General features: G+C 32.6%; 1 protein-coding gene across 1 annotated transcript in view; it reads right to left on the bottom strand.

Annotated features, from left to right (window-relative positions):
* Window positions 1-18,469, bottom strand: part of LOC150098430 (valine--tRNA ligase-like) — a 382,977-nt gene that overhangs the window by 190,625 nt on the left and 173,883 nt on the right. Inside the window, exons 11-13 of the mRNA XM_090405873.1 lie at window positions 13,393-13,578; window positions 13,140-13,216; window positions 4,436-4,508 (exon numbers count right to left, since the gene is read on the bottom strand). Coding sequence (XP_090261999.1) covers window positions 4,436-4,508; window positions 13,140-13,216; window positions 13,393-13,578 — 336 coding nt within the window. The remainder of the gene's footprint in view (window positions 1-4,435; window positions 4,509-13,139; window positions 13,217-13,392; window positions 13,579-18,469) is intronic.

The following is an 18,469-nucleotide window of genomic DNA, read 5'->3' as shown; positions in this document are numbered from 1 at the left end:
ACGATTTTTAGTGAAGATGGTAAATTAAATATGGAAATAGACAACAGAATCAACAAAAGTGGTATGGTAGGAAGTCGTTGTTTTAAGGATACTTGCGACATAAGACTGAATGATATAATCACGTAATCACAAGAAAGATATTTATTTAACCAAATATTTCGGTCTGGAAATAGCAGACCATCGTCGGTGGTATTACAAGAACAGTTTAAAAAATATACAAGCTAGAATACTAACAATAGATCGTTGAAATTAGAACATGCCGCGTGATGTTATATCACTAAGTATGAAACGAAATATTTTGAAGTAGAAACATGATTGAATTTGCTATAAAAAAAAAAAAAAAAAAAAAAAAAAAAAAATTAATGAGTAATCTTGATTAGGCTTTCCCAGATTTTTGATATAGATATGCAGTCATTACGATTCAGGTTGGGATGATGGAGCAAGGCCTCCACGCTTTCCTTGAACAAACGTTCGAACCTATAACGGGATCTATGTAAGAAGCGAGTTTTGGACCAAAGGATGCTGTGGTCAGTTTCAATCCCGTGTTGAGCCAAACCAGACTTTTCAGGTTTATTGTGAAGAATGGATGATTGATGTTCTTGGATTCTTTTTTCAAGAGAACGTCCAGTCTGTCCAAAGTAAGAGAGATCACAGTTGCAAGGAATTTGATAAACTCCAGGAAGAGATAAAGTTGAGCGTTTGTCTTTAGGAGAAGGAAAATGAGAAGACAATTTGTTAATAGGAGAATACGTAGCTGTTAAATCATATTTCTTCAAAATTCTTGCGATAAACAAAGATTCAATACGTCGAGTACCTATTCCTTATATCTCCGGTATTTCAGAACCTATCGCAAGAATTTTGAAGAAATATGATTTAACAGCTACGTATTCTCCTATTAACAAATTGTCTTCTCATTTTCCTTCTCCTAAAGACAAACGCTCAACTTTATCTCTTCCTGGAGTTTATCAAATTCCTTGCAACTGTGATCTCTCTTACTTTGGACAGACTGGACGTTCTCTTGAAAAAAGAATCCAAGAACATCAATCATCCATTCTTCACAATAAACCTGAAAAGTCTAGTTTGGCTCAACACGGGATTGAAACTGACCACAGCATCCTTTGGTCCAAAACTCGCCTCTTACATAGATCCCGTTATAGGTTCGAACGTTTGTTCAAGGAAAGCGTGGAGGCCTTGCTCCATCATCCCAACCTGAATCGTAATGACTGCATATCTATATCAAAAATCTGGGAAAGCCTAATCAAGATTACTCATTAATTTTTTTTTTTTTTTTTTTTTTTTTTTTTTTATAGCAAATTCAATCATGTTTCTACTTCAAAATATTTCGTTTCATACTTAGTGATATAACATCATGCGGCATGTTCTAATTTCAACGATCTATTGTTAGTATTCTAGCTTGTATATTTTTTTAAACTGTTCTTGTAATACCACCGACGATGGTCTGCTATTTCCAGACCGAAATATTTGGTTAAATAAATATCTTTCTTGTGATTACGTGATTATATCATTCATGGTAGGAAGTCGATTGAATAAATTCATATGGAATAAAAGAGAAATTAGTCGGAACACTAAATTAGCTGTATACAAAACAGTGTTCAAACCAGTTTTAGCTTATGGATCTGAGAGCTGAGTCAGAAGTAAAACACTTGACCAAAGAGTAGAGACTGCAGACACGAGAGTCCTGAGAAAGATTATAGGCGTGAACAGATGGCATCAATGGCAGTATCATATTAAAAACTAGGATATTAGGAAAGAACTTGGCATTGTAAGCATCCAATAATGCGTTAGCAGAGCTATTCTCAGGTGGTATGGTCACTTAAACAGAATGGGCGAGGAAAGATTAGCAAAACAAGTGTTCTCTGCCAGGGTGGCAGCAAAATGACCCAGAGGAAGACCAAGATATAGGTGGATTGATACGGTACAAAGTGCTTTAGATGATAGAAATATTAGATCTGATAATGTTGGAGTGTTGACAAGTAACAGGCTGATTTGGAGGAAAATTGTAGATAGGATATTAATAATGATGTAATTTTTTTCATGTAGTACTATCATATCCTGTACATCCCTTGAGGGTACATGGCAGGAATTTGATGATGATGATGGTTTAATTCTTTCATAATTTCTTCGTTTCTTTTGTGATCAAATAGGGTATACTTTGCAGTTTTTCTCATAAACTTCATTTCTGCTGTTGTTAATCTTTGTTTGTCTTTTTGTTTTATTGTCCAGATTTCGCTTCCATATATTAAGACTGGTAGGGCTAATGTATTGTATACTTTTAGCCTGGTTTGTTTTTGAACTAGGTTTGGTTTAAATATAGAGTTAATTACACCTGTTATTTTTAAATATTTTGCAATTTTTACTTTTATATCTTTTTCATTTTCATATGTGATCATACATTCTAGGTAGTTAAATGAATTCACCTGTTCTAAGATCTTGTTATCTATTACTATTTTAGTTCTTGCTGGATCTAGTCCTTTAAAGGCTACAGTTTTTGATTTTTCTGTTGATATTATCATACCATAATCTTTGGATATCTCATTTAGATCTAAAATAGCTTTCTGTAAGTCAGAATTTGTAATTATTATTTGGTCGTCAGCAAAGAGGAGAGTGTTTAAGTTTACTGTAGGAGAAAGTTTAATATACATAAAATATACATAAAAATATACACCAAGGAAATTTTTATTCCATTTTATTATTATTTCATTTAAGTAGATATTAAAAAGAGTTGCTGAGAGGGGACATCCCTTTCGGACTCCTTGTTTATCTCTTTCGTATATGATAGCTCATGATTTAATCTTATTTGTATTTGATTATTTTCGTACATACTTGTGATAACTTTAAGGATATTATTTGGTATTTGTCTTTCTTTTAATATGTTTCTTTTAACTAAGATGAAAAGCCAAATGGCTATTTTTTTCTGGCAAAGTTAATTAAATTAAGGGGTTAAAAATCCCTTATTATTTTACAGCCAGTTTTCGATCTTGGAGTTTCGCATACTGTGTGTAAAATAATAAGGGATTTTTATCCCTTAATTTAATGTGTCTTTTAACTTTGTCAAATGCTTTTTCAAAGTCAATAAATGCAATATGTGTTTCTAAATTGTATTCCTTCTTTTCTCTGTTATTAATTTTAGGCAGAAGGCCGGGTCTATACATGATCGTCCTTTTCTAAATCCATTCTGTACTCTAAAATAAAGTTTTCAGAATATTTCATTAGTTTGCTATTTAAGATTCTGCTACATATTTTGTAACAGGAATTTAGTATACTGATACCTCTATAGTTTTTAGGGTCATCTCTATTACCTTTTTTAAAGAGAGGAATCACAATTGCTTTTTTCCGTTCTATTGGGGGGGGGGGGTACCAGCTGAATAAATTTTATTTAAAAATAAAAAGAGTTTTTCTTTGAATCTTGTTCCTGCATATTTATACAGTTCTGAACCTAGCTTATCTTCTTCATGTGATTTTCCATTTCTTGTTTCTTTCAGGCTGGTTTCTAATTCTTCTTTAGTTATTTCCTTTTCATTTTCGTTAATCGTTTGCCAGTTGTCTTTTTTAAAATATTTGTCTGTCCACAATTCTGTGTAGTAATTTAGAAATTCTTCTAATTTCAATTCGGTGTTTAATTTTGTTTTCATTGGTATCTGCATTTAAGTGTTTCAAAATCTTATATACATTGGGTCTTATTTTATATAAATCATATTCTAAATTAGAAACAAATTTGTTCCATGATTCTATCTGTCTTTTTCTGACTTCTCTTTTAGCTATGGCTCTTATTCTTTTATATTCTATTTCATCTTCTAATCTTTTACTGCTTAACCATTTGTGATAGGCTTCTTTTTTCTTTTTGATTATTTCTTTGATTGTATCATCCCAGCCTTCAGTTTTTTCCTTTTATTGAATTTTTTGGTCTTTCCTAAGTTTTCATTTGCTGCTGCATTTAGTATTGTTTTTATATTAAGCCATTCTATTTCTACTTCTTCATTTTGTTTTATTTTATATAAATATTGGTTAATTCTTTGTTCATATAGCCATTGTACTGTGTCATATTAATATTCTCTATGCTGTCATTTCAAGAAGTGACTATGAGTCATCTTCTGACGCAACCTTTCAAAATATAGGGTAGGTTCAAAGTTAATAGAATTATATACTGTATATCACAGCCAAAGCTAAGGAAGCGAATTCCACATTTCTGGATACTTTTTCAACGTAAAATTTTTAATAATGTAATCAACCATGAATACCCCCCCCCTTCCACACACACACACACAGAGAAGGGTGGATACTATATTATCAGAGCTATAGTTAAATACATTATGCAGGAAGAAGTATAGCAGTTGTATAATCTGAATGTAATAATGCTCCATTATGTTTTTTTTTTTTTTTTAATATAAGATAGGAAAAAAGAACAAAATCTTACCTGTTCTGAATGAATAACTTGATAAGCAGGAATACGATGACCCCACCAAAGCTGACGTGATAGACACCAATCCCTGTTTGTGAAATATTGTTAAAATGATGCCCTTATTCTTTCAGATTTTTACTTAATTTTATATAATTCAGATGTCACAAAATAACAGTGGGCTATAAAATATCATATATCATTAAAATTAAAATTCCTGAAATGAAATATATAGATGCATTCCACTACATGTGTGAAACAGATGATCTCTGGTAAAACACATAATCACAAAAGCCTAAATTGAGAAATGCATAATGAAAGTTGAAATTTTCATTTCTGTATCTCTTCATAATTAGGAATTTTTTTATCACCTGTAAACTAATTTATAAATAAGCTCTTTAAGTAATATTCAAATTCTTAAACAAATTATGATATCAGGATGAATAATGAATAAAATCATTACTCATTTTAAAATACGTATAAATTCATTACTAAACACTACCGGTATCTGAGGTGGTTAGTGCATTTTTTTAAGTTATTTCAGTGAGTATATGGAAATATCAAATGCATAAATGTATACGTATGCAGAAAAATATACAAAAATGTTGCCATTTTAGCAATTTACCATTGTATAAATAAAAATTTGAAAATTCAATTAATAATATTTTAGTAGAATGTATTGTAGAAACTCTAAAATTTATCTATATATGCTTATTCCTCTGCATTGCAAACATGACATAATTGTTAGCAATTCACTTTTTTTTTTTTTTAAGCACAACTGCCTCTTTGACATATAAGCAAAAAATACTAGAGGCCTGAAGTGGCTCAAAAAATGTTTTATGTTTGGCCTCTTTCTTGAGTAAGGTTTCTGGATTATATAAAAAAATAAATGTAAATATAAAACATAGTTAAAAACCTTAGATCACCCACAGTACTTATGTACAGTTTACAACCCTTTGAGGATAGGAATTAGATAAAATAAAAGTGAAATACTTGTCTTTGAGGAGGAATCAGAAAATAAAAAGTCAAATTCATATTTATTTACAGGTATAACGATTCATGCACTGATAACAAAGCAGCAGCAATACAATTGCTTTATGGTAGCCTAGTGCAATCGATGATTGCTTCACGGTAGCCTAGCTTATATACACTAATGAATGAATTGTTATAAAAATTTTATTTTATGCTAATTAATTTAAACGAATTAATAACAGTTAATTTTATGCAGTTATGATTTAACTGCATCTTTACGTTTGTTTACATTTCCCTAAACTGCAAAAGGCTATGTATGGTCTGTAAGTGTTTGTGTGCATAAATTTTGATAAATTTTAACTTTTTATAATAGATCTGTGCATATTTTATGGTGGTAGTAAATGATAAAATAGACTAGATTCTACATATATTTTATGCATTCATAACATACCTAACTTTTTCTTAATTTTTTCGATATTTCTAAGCTACACGGTTCTTCTGAAGTTTTTTTCAAATTGTCGCAAATCTCCAAAAAATTTTCCAATATATTTATTCATAAAAACCATGTATAAGTGGATCCACACTGTTCAAACCTGCATTTTTCAACTGTACTTTCTACAACTATCTGGGAGCTTGATATAAACATCAACAATGTTAGACATCCAAATTTGCAAGCATTTTTAACCTTTTTTTTTTTTCAAGTATTCAGCAGAACGAATGAACAGTCATTATACTGGGTCATGCTCCAGCAGTAAATGACAATAATAAGAGAACTGAAAACCTTTTCTTCCTTTCCATTTGAAATGGATAAGAATGAAAGAATCTAAATTTCCCACATGACATGGCAAAAAACATATCCACAGTTTATAATGTATTATGGATAATAATATAAAGTTTAGTTTCATTGGCAGCTTTCACCCAAGCTTTATTTTGGTATACTACATAGAACTAACAGAGTAAAAATACAAACTATTAAGAGGTAAAACAAAACATATATCATATTATGATGGACATGCAATATCAAATAATGTCCTTTATTTTTTATTTTAAATCAACCCCACACAGCTTCCATTTTTTTGCCCTTAACCAAAAGTGGTTATGAACTAAAAAGGAATTTGTTGTTATGCAGAACAGGTCACAGTCCTTGGGGAAAATGATGTAAGGAAGGCTTTTCTAAATACAGGTAGGTGAAATGAAAGTAGAGAATAAGAACTTGCTTTAATAAGTTTCAAGCTTAACCATATATATGAACATTATTATATTAATTAAATATTATTTAATTAAAATAAAACAGTTGAAAACCTTAGATCACCCACAGTACTAATGTACAGTTTACAACCCTTTGAGGATAGGAATCAGATAAAATAAAAATCAAATACTTGTCTCTGAGAAGGAATCAGAAAATAAAAAGTCAAATTCATATTTATTTATAGGTATAACGATTCATGCACTGATAACGAAGCAGCAGCAATACGATTGCTTTATGGTAGCCTCCTCTCCTGTCAGGTGTCCTCTCCCTCCAGGAGATTGACTACCATGTGTCTCCACCATGTCCTATTCTGTGCTTCTCTGCTGCATTCCTCATATGAGAGATAGGTCCAGTCTTCTATATTTTTTGTCCACTCCAGTCTTTGTCTTCCTCTTTCCCTTAACAGTTCCTTTGAGAAGTGTCCTTTGTAGGCAGTTATGTCTTAGAATATGTCCAAAATATCTGACTTTTCTCTTTTTAATTTCTTTCATCAGGCTCCTGTTTATGCCTGCCATCTCTAGTACCTCTTCATATGTCTTTTTGTCTTTCCATGATATTCACATAATTCTTCGCAGCTTCCACATCTCAAAGGCCTCCAGTTTTTTCACACTCAGATTGGAGAGTGTCCATGTCTCTACTCCATATAATAATGTAGGCCATATGTAGCATTTGGAGATTCTTAGTCTTGTTTTCAGATTTAATTCTCTAGATGTTAGTAGATTTTTCATCCTGTTGAAAGTTGACCTTGCAATTTCAATCCTTTTTCTAATTTCATCTTCTGTCCTGCCATTCTCTGTGATCAAGTGTCTAAGGTATATGTATTTTTGCACCTGTTCTAATTTATTTCCTTTTATATTGATGCATATTTTTGGTATTTTCTTTTCTCTTGAAATTATGATTTTTGTCTTTTTAAAGTTGAAACTGAGGCCATACTGTTTGCTATACTTGAGGGTTTCATCTATAAGAGTTTTGAGGTCATATTTGTTTTCAGCTATAAGAACCATGTCATCTGCATATCTTAGGTTATTAATATTTCTGTCCCCTACAGTGATTCCTTTGAGGTTACTAATTTTATTAAATATTTCTTCTGTGTACAGGTTAAAGAGAATCGGAGAAAAGACACAGCTTTGTCTCACTGAACTGGGAATTCTTCTGGGAATTCTCTCTATTTATTCTCAAAGATGCAGACTGTTCCCAGTAAAGATTAGTTAATAGCCTAATGTCTCTTCCATCCATGCCTATTTTTGAAAGGATTTCAATTAATTGTTCATGTTGGACATTGTCGAATGCCTTTTTGTAATCTATGAAGCAGAGGTACACATCTTTTTGTTTTTTATCTTTCTATGATGGTTCTGACATTGAAAATACCTTCTCTTCTACCTACATTTTCCTTGAATCCACTTTGTGAATCATTTATTTTTCTTTTATTTCTTTCAAGAATAATGTATAGGAGGAGTTTTGATACTTGACTGATGAGGCTGACTGTCCTGAACTCTTCACATCTTGTAGCTTTTGTTTTTTTGGGAATTGGAATGAAAATTGAGTGATTAATATCTTTGGGTAGAAATCCAGTCTCATATATTTTATTGCATAATTTTGTTAGAGATTTCAGTCCTCCTTCATCGAGAGCTCAACCATTCTGCCAAGATGTTATCAATTCCTGAAGCTTTATGTCGTTTAAGTTTTCTGACAGCATTTTCAACTTCACAGAGTAAAATGGATGGTCCTTCTAAATTAGTCTGTTCAGGAATATAATTTCTTTGTGTATTCAATCCATCTTTCCATGATTTCTTTTTTTGTCCATTAGAATATGGTCTCTTGAGTCTCTAATGACACTTGCATGGTTTGCTGTATTTGTCCTGCTTGTCATTTCTGTGAGCTTTTCATGCATTTCTCTGCTTCTGTGTTTTCTATCAAGATTTTCTATATCTATACATTTATATTTAATCCATTCCTCTTTGGCTTTCCTGCATTCTTTTTTTATTTCTTTATTCATGCTTTTATATTCAGGTTTGTTCCATCAACATCAGTATTTTTTCATTCATCCAAAGTTTATTCCTTTTCCTTTTTAATTGTGGGAGTGTAATTTTGGCTGCTTCATTGATGCTATTCTTGAATGTTTGCCAGTTCATGTTAATTTCATCAATTGGTGTTCTATTTTCTGTGTGAGTTGTGGTGTTAGACTTGTTAAGGGATTTTGTGAATTCTTTTATAAAGCAGTCTTTAACTTCTTGGTTGTTAAGTGAGACTGAATTATAAGTTTCTCTTATGAATGGTTGGCTTGGTATCTTAAGTTTTATTTTGATTTTTGCAATCACTGGGCTGTGGTCCGATCCTATGTCTGCTCCAGGATATGTTTTTGTTTGTGTTATTGCATTTTGGAATCTTTTGTTTATTATTATATAGTCAATTTGGTTTCTATAGATGTCCCCAGGGCTTTTCCAAGTATATAGTCTTCTGGGAGGATGTCTAAACTGCCTAGTGGTAGCCTAGTGCAAGCAATAAGATTGCTTCACGGTAGCCTAGCTTACATACAGTAATGAATGAATTGTTATAAAAATTTTATTTTATGCTAATTATTTTAAACTAATTAATAACAGTTAATTTTATGCAGTTATGATTTAACTGCATCTTTACGTTTGTTTACATTTCTCTCAACTGCAAATGGCTATGTATGGTCTGTAAGTGTTTGTGTGCATAAGTTTTGATAAATTGTTATGTGTGCTATATATAAAGGTAAGGATAAATGAAATTTGATCTTTCTCATAATAAGACAGGAGTGCTTTAGTGGCACTGAAGTTCACTAAGTTGTCCTCACCATACTGGAAAATGGTAGGTGTGAACATGAAACTTGGATTATTTGTGTAATACAGGTTTGTCAAATGAATAAGAATGGAGTGTATTGACATCAGAAAATTATGGATAGGTGTGAGGTAATCGAGAGACAGTTATTAATGTATGTATGATAGTATGAGCAAGGTTTAATTGCCTGGAGTACTTGGTCAAGTCAATGTTGGAGAAATCTAAAGAGAGAAAAACTATCCACTATGATAAGTAGTGAACTACTAGACAGGAAAGTAGCAGCTCAACTTCAAAAGGCAGACCATATGATGGCAGCTTCGCAAAGAAGCCTCTAAACTTGATCAAATACTCTAGAAATGTCAACATATAAGCTTCTTTCAAACTCTTCCATGCCTTGTGTCATTTCTTAATAGAGCATCTGCTATAAGAGTGGCAGAATCCATATTTGCAATCAGTAATTAAACTAATTAATCAATGTGCATCCAGGAAATGAAGAAGTTGGCTGCTGATGCCCTTCTTCATTGTTTTCAAAAGGATCAAGCATAAAGACAATTAGATGATATATATATATTTTTTTAAATGATTTTTCTTTCTGACTCTTATTATTTGTGGGAGGGGATAAGCTACACATAGGCTTCTTGAATGCTGTTGGCTATATGTCTGACAAGTAGGCCAGATTTATCTATCTGATACAGGATGAGAGTTAATTCTGCAGTGCAAAATTTGAGCATAAGTGGAGGAATAGACATAGGTGACAGAGCACCTGACATGAACTGTTCATACAGTGGAAGATATCTTGATAATCTATACAAGAGTTGGAAGGGGAAGCCAATGTCAGGAAGTCAGTCTTATATTGTTACAGTGTCACTATCGTTGTGTGTGTGTGTGTGTGTGTATTAGAGAGAGAGAGGGAGAGGAACAATGGAAGAGCAGAAGTTGCATCTAATAGTATTGATAAGAGAGAAAACTCAACTTCCATTCAAGAGGAGAAAACAAATTTCTGCGTTTAGAACTTTCAAAGTTTTGATTTATTGATTTAAAAAAAAAAAAAAAAAAAAAAAAAAAAAAAATATATATATATATATATATATATTTATGAAGAATTGAATGACTAGAACCGAGATTTAAGTAAAAAGGTTTTAATATAAAAACACTACTAGTTTCGGCCTGTAATAGCCTTCATCAAGTGACATTATAAAAGAAAGAAAAAACACACACTAAACACTGATGGTTAAAAGACTATGAACAACATAGACAGTCTCTATACATAATTAGCATGAAAACGTAGTTGTATTTAAAGCTGTTCTTTCATTTGTTGCATTGTTGAGAGAGTGCGTACTTGCAGCATCACGTGAACACCGGTACATGATTACAGCTGAATGACTATCTTGGAGGTTGTAGCTCAAGTTATTATTCAGATGAACAGGATTGAAGATGATTTCTCTAGATTCCACGATTTTTCTCTCAGGTTCATCATTGAAACGGAAGATGTTAGTAGATTTTTCCCAGCAGACTTTGTGACTTTGGTTTACATCATTAGAATTAGCCGGGAAAAGGATATGACTTGATAATGCACTGGCTCGCTGTCTCTTGTAAGTAATGTCTCTCATGTGTTCTTCCATATGCAATTCGACAGATTTGTCTGTCTGCCCAAAATAAGGAATATCACAATCACACAATACTTTATATACACCAGGGTATATGAGTTGATGATGACAAGGTTTTGGGTGGCTTATTAAGAAACGGATCTTTGGAAGTGGAGTGAACAAGGCTCTGATATTGTATTTTCTTAGAACATTTGCTAATTTATGTGAAACTGTACTTATGTAAGGAATAGATATTTTTGTAAGAAGTTCATTTGGGTCATCCAGAAGAGAACAGGCTCTATGTCCCAAGGTGGAAATTATTCCAAGCTTATGAGGAGGGAAATGATGGGACTGACTATGCAGATATCTGTTGGTATGTGTAGGCTTTCTATATATTGATATTTTGAGTTTACCAGAAGACCGAGTCAGTTTGACATCAAGAAAAGGCAAGGAATTATCCGTTTCAAGCTCGGCAGTAAACTTAATACTTTGATGTCGGCTATTGAGATGTTCGAGGAAAACCATAATGAAAACCAGATATCTGCATAGTTTCTATATACAAGTAGCCCAGTCGTGAAGTGACTTCACGTGTAAAGGATGAAACCAAGAATATAATTTCTTGGCATCTGTAATTTATAATATAACCAAGTGAAAAAAGTTTCAACAAGAACATTACCATGTTTGAATTATCTCTATACCTGACTATTTACACCAAACTACATAGAAAAAATACAATTTATTTTTTTTATTTTCTTTTTTGTATTTATACAAAATACAAAAAAGAAAATATTGTTAGCAATATCACAAAATCTTACGAATGAAATAATATATACAATAAAAGACAATGAAAATGCATCCCTGAAATTGAGAAAGTCAATACTGACCAAACTGACCAATATGCAAAACACATATACATATCTTATCTAATCTCATCCATGTGGAAATTAAATAAGATTAAATATGCTGAATGCCCTCCATTACTCTTGAATCAATCAAATTCCACTTTTATCTAGTCACCACAGCTTTATGGCAACCTCATAACTTAGTCTATTCTCATATTTTTTGCATTCACTTTTAATTCAAAATTGAAGTTTTCTTGTATTATATTCTTGCTAGTTCAGAAGTGATACTTGGTATCACTTCTGAACTAGCAAGAATATAATGTATAACTTCATTATCATAAATTAAAGATGCCAAGAAATCATATTCTTTGTTTCATCTTTTATACAAGTGCTTTATCCTTTATCCACGTCCCTTCATATATATATATTTTGGTCTTCATTTCTGCATTATTTTCAGTCATTTGTTTTTCACCATGTCATACATTCATTACTAAAAGGAATGGGGGGGGGGAGATTTGATGTTTTTTACAAAATAGTTGATCATTATGCCTTTCAAGAGTATTTTGGTAAGCTTTTGATCAGTTTTCTATTATCTAAAATAAATATTAATCAGTAATTTTAACGTATATGATTTATTAGTCCTGCAGATTGTCTACATTGGGGGTATTCCATTTCTACTAAGCTTTGCTACTGCATGTTGATCATTCTGTAACAATTTGTAATTTTGTAATTTATTAAATGATATTAATCCTTTCCTTCATGCTTACACGGTCATTAGAATACATTATGAAAATTATGGAAACAAATACAAATTGATATGATAAAAAGTGTCTTAGAAGATAGAAATATAAGATCTGACAATGTTGGAGTCTTGACAGGTAACAGAATGATTTTGAGGAAAATTATAGATAGGAAGTTAGTAATGATGTAAATTTTTCATGTAGTACTATGATATCTCGTACACCCCTTGAGGATATATGTCAGGAATTTGATGGATCAGCTCTGACATTGGGGAGAATTCTGAAATCTTGATCTTTACTGGGGAACAAAAAATTTGGTGCAGTTGCAGATTTGTATATTCATTTATCCTGCAAAAATCAGTGCAAACTTAGAATAGTAAAGTGAACATCTGCCCCCCCCCCCCCTTCCTTGCTCTTGCTGAATGTAATGAAAGAATAAATGAATAATGTCCTACAATTTCTGCATATAATAGTAATATAACAGAGATGATATAAATATTGCATCATTATCTCACTGAATAAACCACTTACTGAATATTTTTCAGCCACTCCATCCAAATATTAAAATGAAAATCAGGAACAAGTATTAACTGTCCATTTTCCAAAACCTGAAAACAAACACGGGATACATCCTCAGCAAAAATTATTTCCATACTATCTTAAATAGCAATCATTTCATCATGACTATTATAAAAGATGAAATTATATTTACAAAAATGGGAAATATATTTCAGTAATTCATCACTTAATCTTCAAAAGACTCAATAACATGCATAATACATACTTTCATTGCTCTAGATGCCATTTCTGAACAATTTAAGTACCACTGAAACTTCAAGCGAGGTTCAATGATGTCACCAGTTCTGCTGCAAATTGGAATTTTAGTTTTGTGACCTGTCTTTCCATGGTAAACTCCCTCATGCTGTAATGTTTCTCGAATATGTTTTCTTGCTGCAAATCGTGGAAGTCCCTAGAGATTTTTAAAATATTGCTACATCATAAAAAATCTGCTTAGAATATATCCTCAAGGAGTACACAGAATAATTCAATTTCTGACATACTTTTGAAATTTAAGATGTACACAATATCTTTAATAATGCCAGATGTGCAGCAACTTTGTTTAAACTAGTACAAATGTAAGTAAATTATTGTGCTCATTAGAAAACCATCTTAGCTATGAATACAGCATTAAGTGTGGAAATGCAAGTTATAAATTTCTAGAGAAAAAGGTCTCTTTTAACCTCTCTAATGTTTCTAGGTGTGTGACAAAACATCAGAATGAGTGACACATGGCCAGTCAGCAATCAGAAATGAAGCACCTGTGTAGAAGGATCAAAGTATAAAGAATACCCAGCTGTGAAAAGCAAAATTCACAGAGCAAGAGATTACAAAAATTTCCATGCATGAAAGTGAAGTGGAAAAGCAAGCAGCCCATAACAAAGCAGCCAGTATGAAATTTCTAACAGCTCAACATGTGTGATGTACAAAAAGTATGACAGTAGTATAGGCCATACTAGATAACAGAAGAAAGTAAAGTCAAAACTCATTAACCTTGAAGAACAGCTTGAAGAATATGCAAATTCTTCAAGCTGTGAGTTCAGAAAGTGGGGGAAGATGTGAATAAGACAATATGACAAATATTTCAAACAAATGCAAGAGCAATAAAGAAAAAGCATTCACATTACCTACCCATAGATCCAGAATATAGTATAACAGCCATATGTCCTTAGAAGAGAATTGTTCCTTCCAGTGGGTGAAAAAAAGCTACGAGCATTTGATGCAATATATTTATGAAGGGTCATTATCTACAAAAGTGAGAGTAGATATGTATCTTCATTCAAAATGATAGAAACTTCAACATGGTCGCCTCCTTTTGCAGTGAAAAGTGTGCACACAGATCAGTATGTTTCAGTCATGTGGCCAACAGCTAGTAGATTAGAACCATTCATTGCATACGTATTTCCATATTAGCATGATATCACTGGTCCTACCCACTGCAGAACATTAATCACACTTGGCAGCTGTTATCACAAAATACTTCCATTTTTTCCACAGGAAACATCTGGGACATTCATAATAATGACAGTTATGATGTGTGATCACACTCTTCACACACATGCACATTAGTCTTCTTGCAAAGGCTGAACTACTCTCTCCATCTCCTTTTTACTTTTCTCTGGGTAATCCCAGCATAAGCACAAAAAAAAAACTACACTAGACTAATGCATAACGAGCACTGATGCTTTATGTTTCTTTAACAAGTAATGTTTAGAATATGAAAGCTTAAGTTAATAAATTCCAGTGTAGAAGACATATGATATTTCTTGCTTAGCTGCCAAAGAATATTTTAAAGTAGCATTACAGAAGTGAATGGCTATTGCTGAGTTATGGTCCTATGAACTTGAGCCTTCAAGTCAGAAGCAGGCTCACGGCCATATCAAATGTTTATATTAATCCTTTCAGAGCCAAATTCAAGTTATCTTGACAACTTTAAAAATAATGTGCTTGCTAAGCTTGAGTATATTCTTGAGAGCAGAATATTGGTCAAAAGATCCTCTCACACACAGCAGTTTTTCTTCAATTTTCTGAAACCACATCTCAAGACTTCTTACTTTTTGTTTGTTCCATTTCTGTTATAATGAAAATCAGCCGCAAGGTGAATGACTACAAACTGAAACCAATAACTGATCACCTCAGAAAAACTGTGGTGAAGTGTTTATCTCACTGTGGAAACAGTTGCAGAAATGAGTTTAGTATTATTGTCTCTCTTCATTCAATTCATCCTATCAGTTCAATGATGGAATTGAATTGATAAAAAGTTTATATCAATTCAATAAAAATTTTTTTGCAGAATGAATTCAATTCATTCCCATCAAAAGTTTTTAATGTCAAAATCTAACAAAGATTTGGCATAAAAACTTTTGTATTATGTGATTATGAGATATGATATATAGCTGAGTTCACTGAGCAAGATTTTTGTTTCCTAAGTTGATACATCTGTCATATGCATCCATGTAAAATTGCAAGTTATTCTATCAAGCAGTTTATTTTATACAGCTGTCTGAAGCAAAAGCGTTGTCTGTATCGCTTGAAATGGATAAAACTGAGTATTGTGCAGTTATAAAATACTTTGTAAAAGAAGGTTTAACGGCAAAAGAAATTCATTCCAAGTTCATAAAAGATTATAAGCACGCTTCTCTTTCATTTTCAACAATTAAGAAATGGGCTGCCGAGTTTAAACGTGTAGCTCATTTCTTACGTACAGCCCATACCAGCCTTGATAGATGATTTCTGGAGTTGTTACACTTTTTGGATGTCCTTCATGTGGATCATCTTCAAGGCTGGTATGGGCTGCACGTTTCAACTTGGCAGCCCATTTCTTAATTGTTGAAAACGAAGGAGAAGAGTGCCTATAGTTTTTGATCTGCTGTGAGCAAGCGTGGTACCCACTTTGCACAAAGCTTTTTCATTTGCAATTCTTCATGCAAAATATATCCAACACGTTCTTTTAAAATGCCTATAGTCTCAGCAATTTCATGCACTTTGACTCGGCACTCATCCAAGAATGTGTAGGATATATTTTGTATGAAGAATTGCAAACGAAAAAGCTTTGTGCAAGATGGGTGCCACTTGCTCACAGCAGATCAAAAATGCACTTGCATGAAAATCTCTGAACAGTGCTTGGGGCATTTTAATAAGAATAAAACTGATTTTGTGCATTGATTTATTACCATAGATGAGATTTGGATTCACCATTACACACCAGAAACTAAACAGCAGTCAAAACAGTGGACAGAAGCGGTTGTCCAGTGCCAAAGAAGACAAAGTCAGTTCCATCAGCAGGAAAGGTCATGGCATCGGTGTTTTGGGATGCTAAAGGCATTTTGTTTATTAATTATCTTGAAAAGGGTAAAACAATAACTGGGGAATATTATTCTGATCTTTTAAACAGACTAGATAAAAAAATTCGTGAGAAAAGACCCGGTTTGCAGAAGAAAAAAATTATCTTTCATCAGGATAATGCACCTCCACACAAAAGTGTTTTAACAATGGGAAAATTAAGGGATCTGCACTATGAATTATTGGAACATCCACCCTATTCCCCAGATTTAGCTCCCTCTGACTTCTATCTCTTCCCAAAACTAAAACTCTTCCTAGCGCCAGCGTTTTTTTTCAAATTAAGTGGTGATTGCAGCTGTAGAGGGGTATTATGTAGAGGGAATAATGGCTCTGGAATAAATGTATTAGTCTTACGGAGATTATGTTGAAAAATAAAAAAATAATTTTGAAATTATAAATTCGTTTTTTCATTGTTAGGCCGAGAACTTTTCGGACCACCCTTGTATTTGGTTTCTATTGAAACAGACATGAAATATATTTAGAGCAAGGTATAGGGATGGTTTGTTATAGTTCTTTGTGTAACTGTGTACAAGAGCATTTGCTGCTATTATTTGCTGTGTTGGAAAACCACTATTTAATCAGATTGTTCAAAAATTGCTAAGTATAACCGTTTTAAAAGTTAAAACACAAGATCAGTCAAAAATTTCTTAATCTACAGATGCTTTTTGTATGTAATGATTCTTGAACTGAATCTATCAACTCTCTCTCTCTCTTCCCTTCCTCCCAACAGACAATCTGAAAATAATTTTAGAGGAGGACTGACCCATAATTTTAAAGTATGAATATGCATGTGCAGAAAATATGTATTGAACATTTTCAAACAAAATGAAAACAGGAATACATATCACTTGAGGTAGAAAAAGCTGACAAAAACATGAAATGTGGAAAGGCAGTTGGAGAAGATGATGTTCGACCAGAAATCTTCAAATATGGAATATAAAAAGTTGTGCAGTGGCTACATTGCATAATTCAGAGGGCCTGGTCAGAAGGAGGCTGAATTCCAGATAATTGCAGTAGAGCTCTCATAGCTCTCTGTAAAAAGGAGAATAAAGCAGAATGTGAGAAATACAGATGGAGATCTCTACTACATGTTACAGGTAAGGTTTATGCAAGAATATGTTAAACAAAGTAAGAAAAACTGTGAAAGAGAAACTGGTTAAATAACAAATTGGATTCAGTCCAAATAGAGGTTGTCAGGATCAGATTTTCACTTTACGACAAATAGTTAAGAAGTCATGGAAATACGACAAAGATCTGTACTTAAGTTTTGTAGATCTGGAAAGGCAAGTCAATCAGGTGTAAGATAGTGTGAATGCATAATCAAGTGTAAGACAAGAATGTACATTAATCTCCACTCTTGTTCAATATCTATGCAAATCACATTATGAACGAGTGGCATTAAATCTGATATTAGAATTGGAGATGTCAAATTTAGCTCTTTATTCATGCAGATGAAACCCATCCAGTGCAAGTCTCCAGTATTCTTTAACTAAATTGAACAAGAGCTGTAACATAAAATGAGCAATAAACAAACAAACTATGAAAACAGGCAGAACATAGAAAACTTCAACTGCATTCTCAATAGAGAACCTATAGAAATAAAATATTTCAGCTATTTAGGCACAGTTTTTAGTAAAGATGGCAAATTAAATCTGGAAATAGACAAAATAAGCAAAGTAGGTATGGTTGGGAGACAGTCAAACACATAGGCCTAATTACACGAATTAGGCCTATGGCTGGGTCAGGGGTCAGTATTCCTGGCTATATTCCACGAGTGTTCACGAAGCCAGTTTGCCAGCTTGCGGGATGAAAAACCCCAGAATAAAGGAGAAATTAGCCAAAACACTAAACTAGCAATATACAAGACAGTGTTCACACCCATTTTAAGTTATGAATCTGAGAGTTGATTTAGAAATAAAGCACTTCATCAAATATTAAATTTAGTTTAATCCTTTATCTAA

This window comes from Typopeltis vanoorti, chromosome 15 (assembly GCF_054136105.1).
Source record: "Typopeltis vanoorti isolate ZY-2024b chromosome 15, IOZ_Tvanoo_1.0, whole genome shotgun sequence".
Classification (NCBI taxonomy): Eukaryota; Metazoa; Arthropoda; class Arachnida; order Uropygi; family Thelyphonidae; genus Typopeltis; species Typopeltis vanoorti.
Note: the sequence above shows the minus strand (reverse complement) of the source record. Positions and strands in the feature narration are given on the sequence as shown.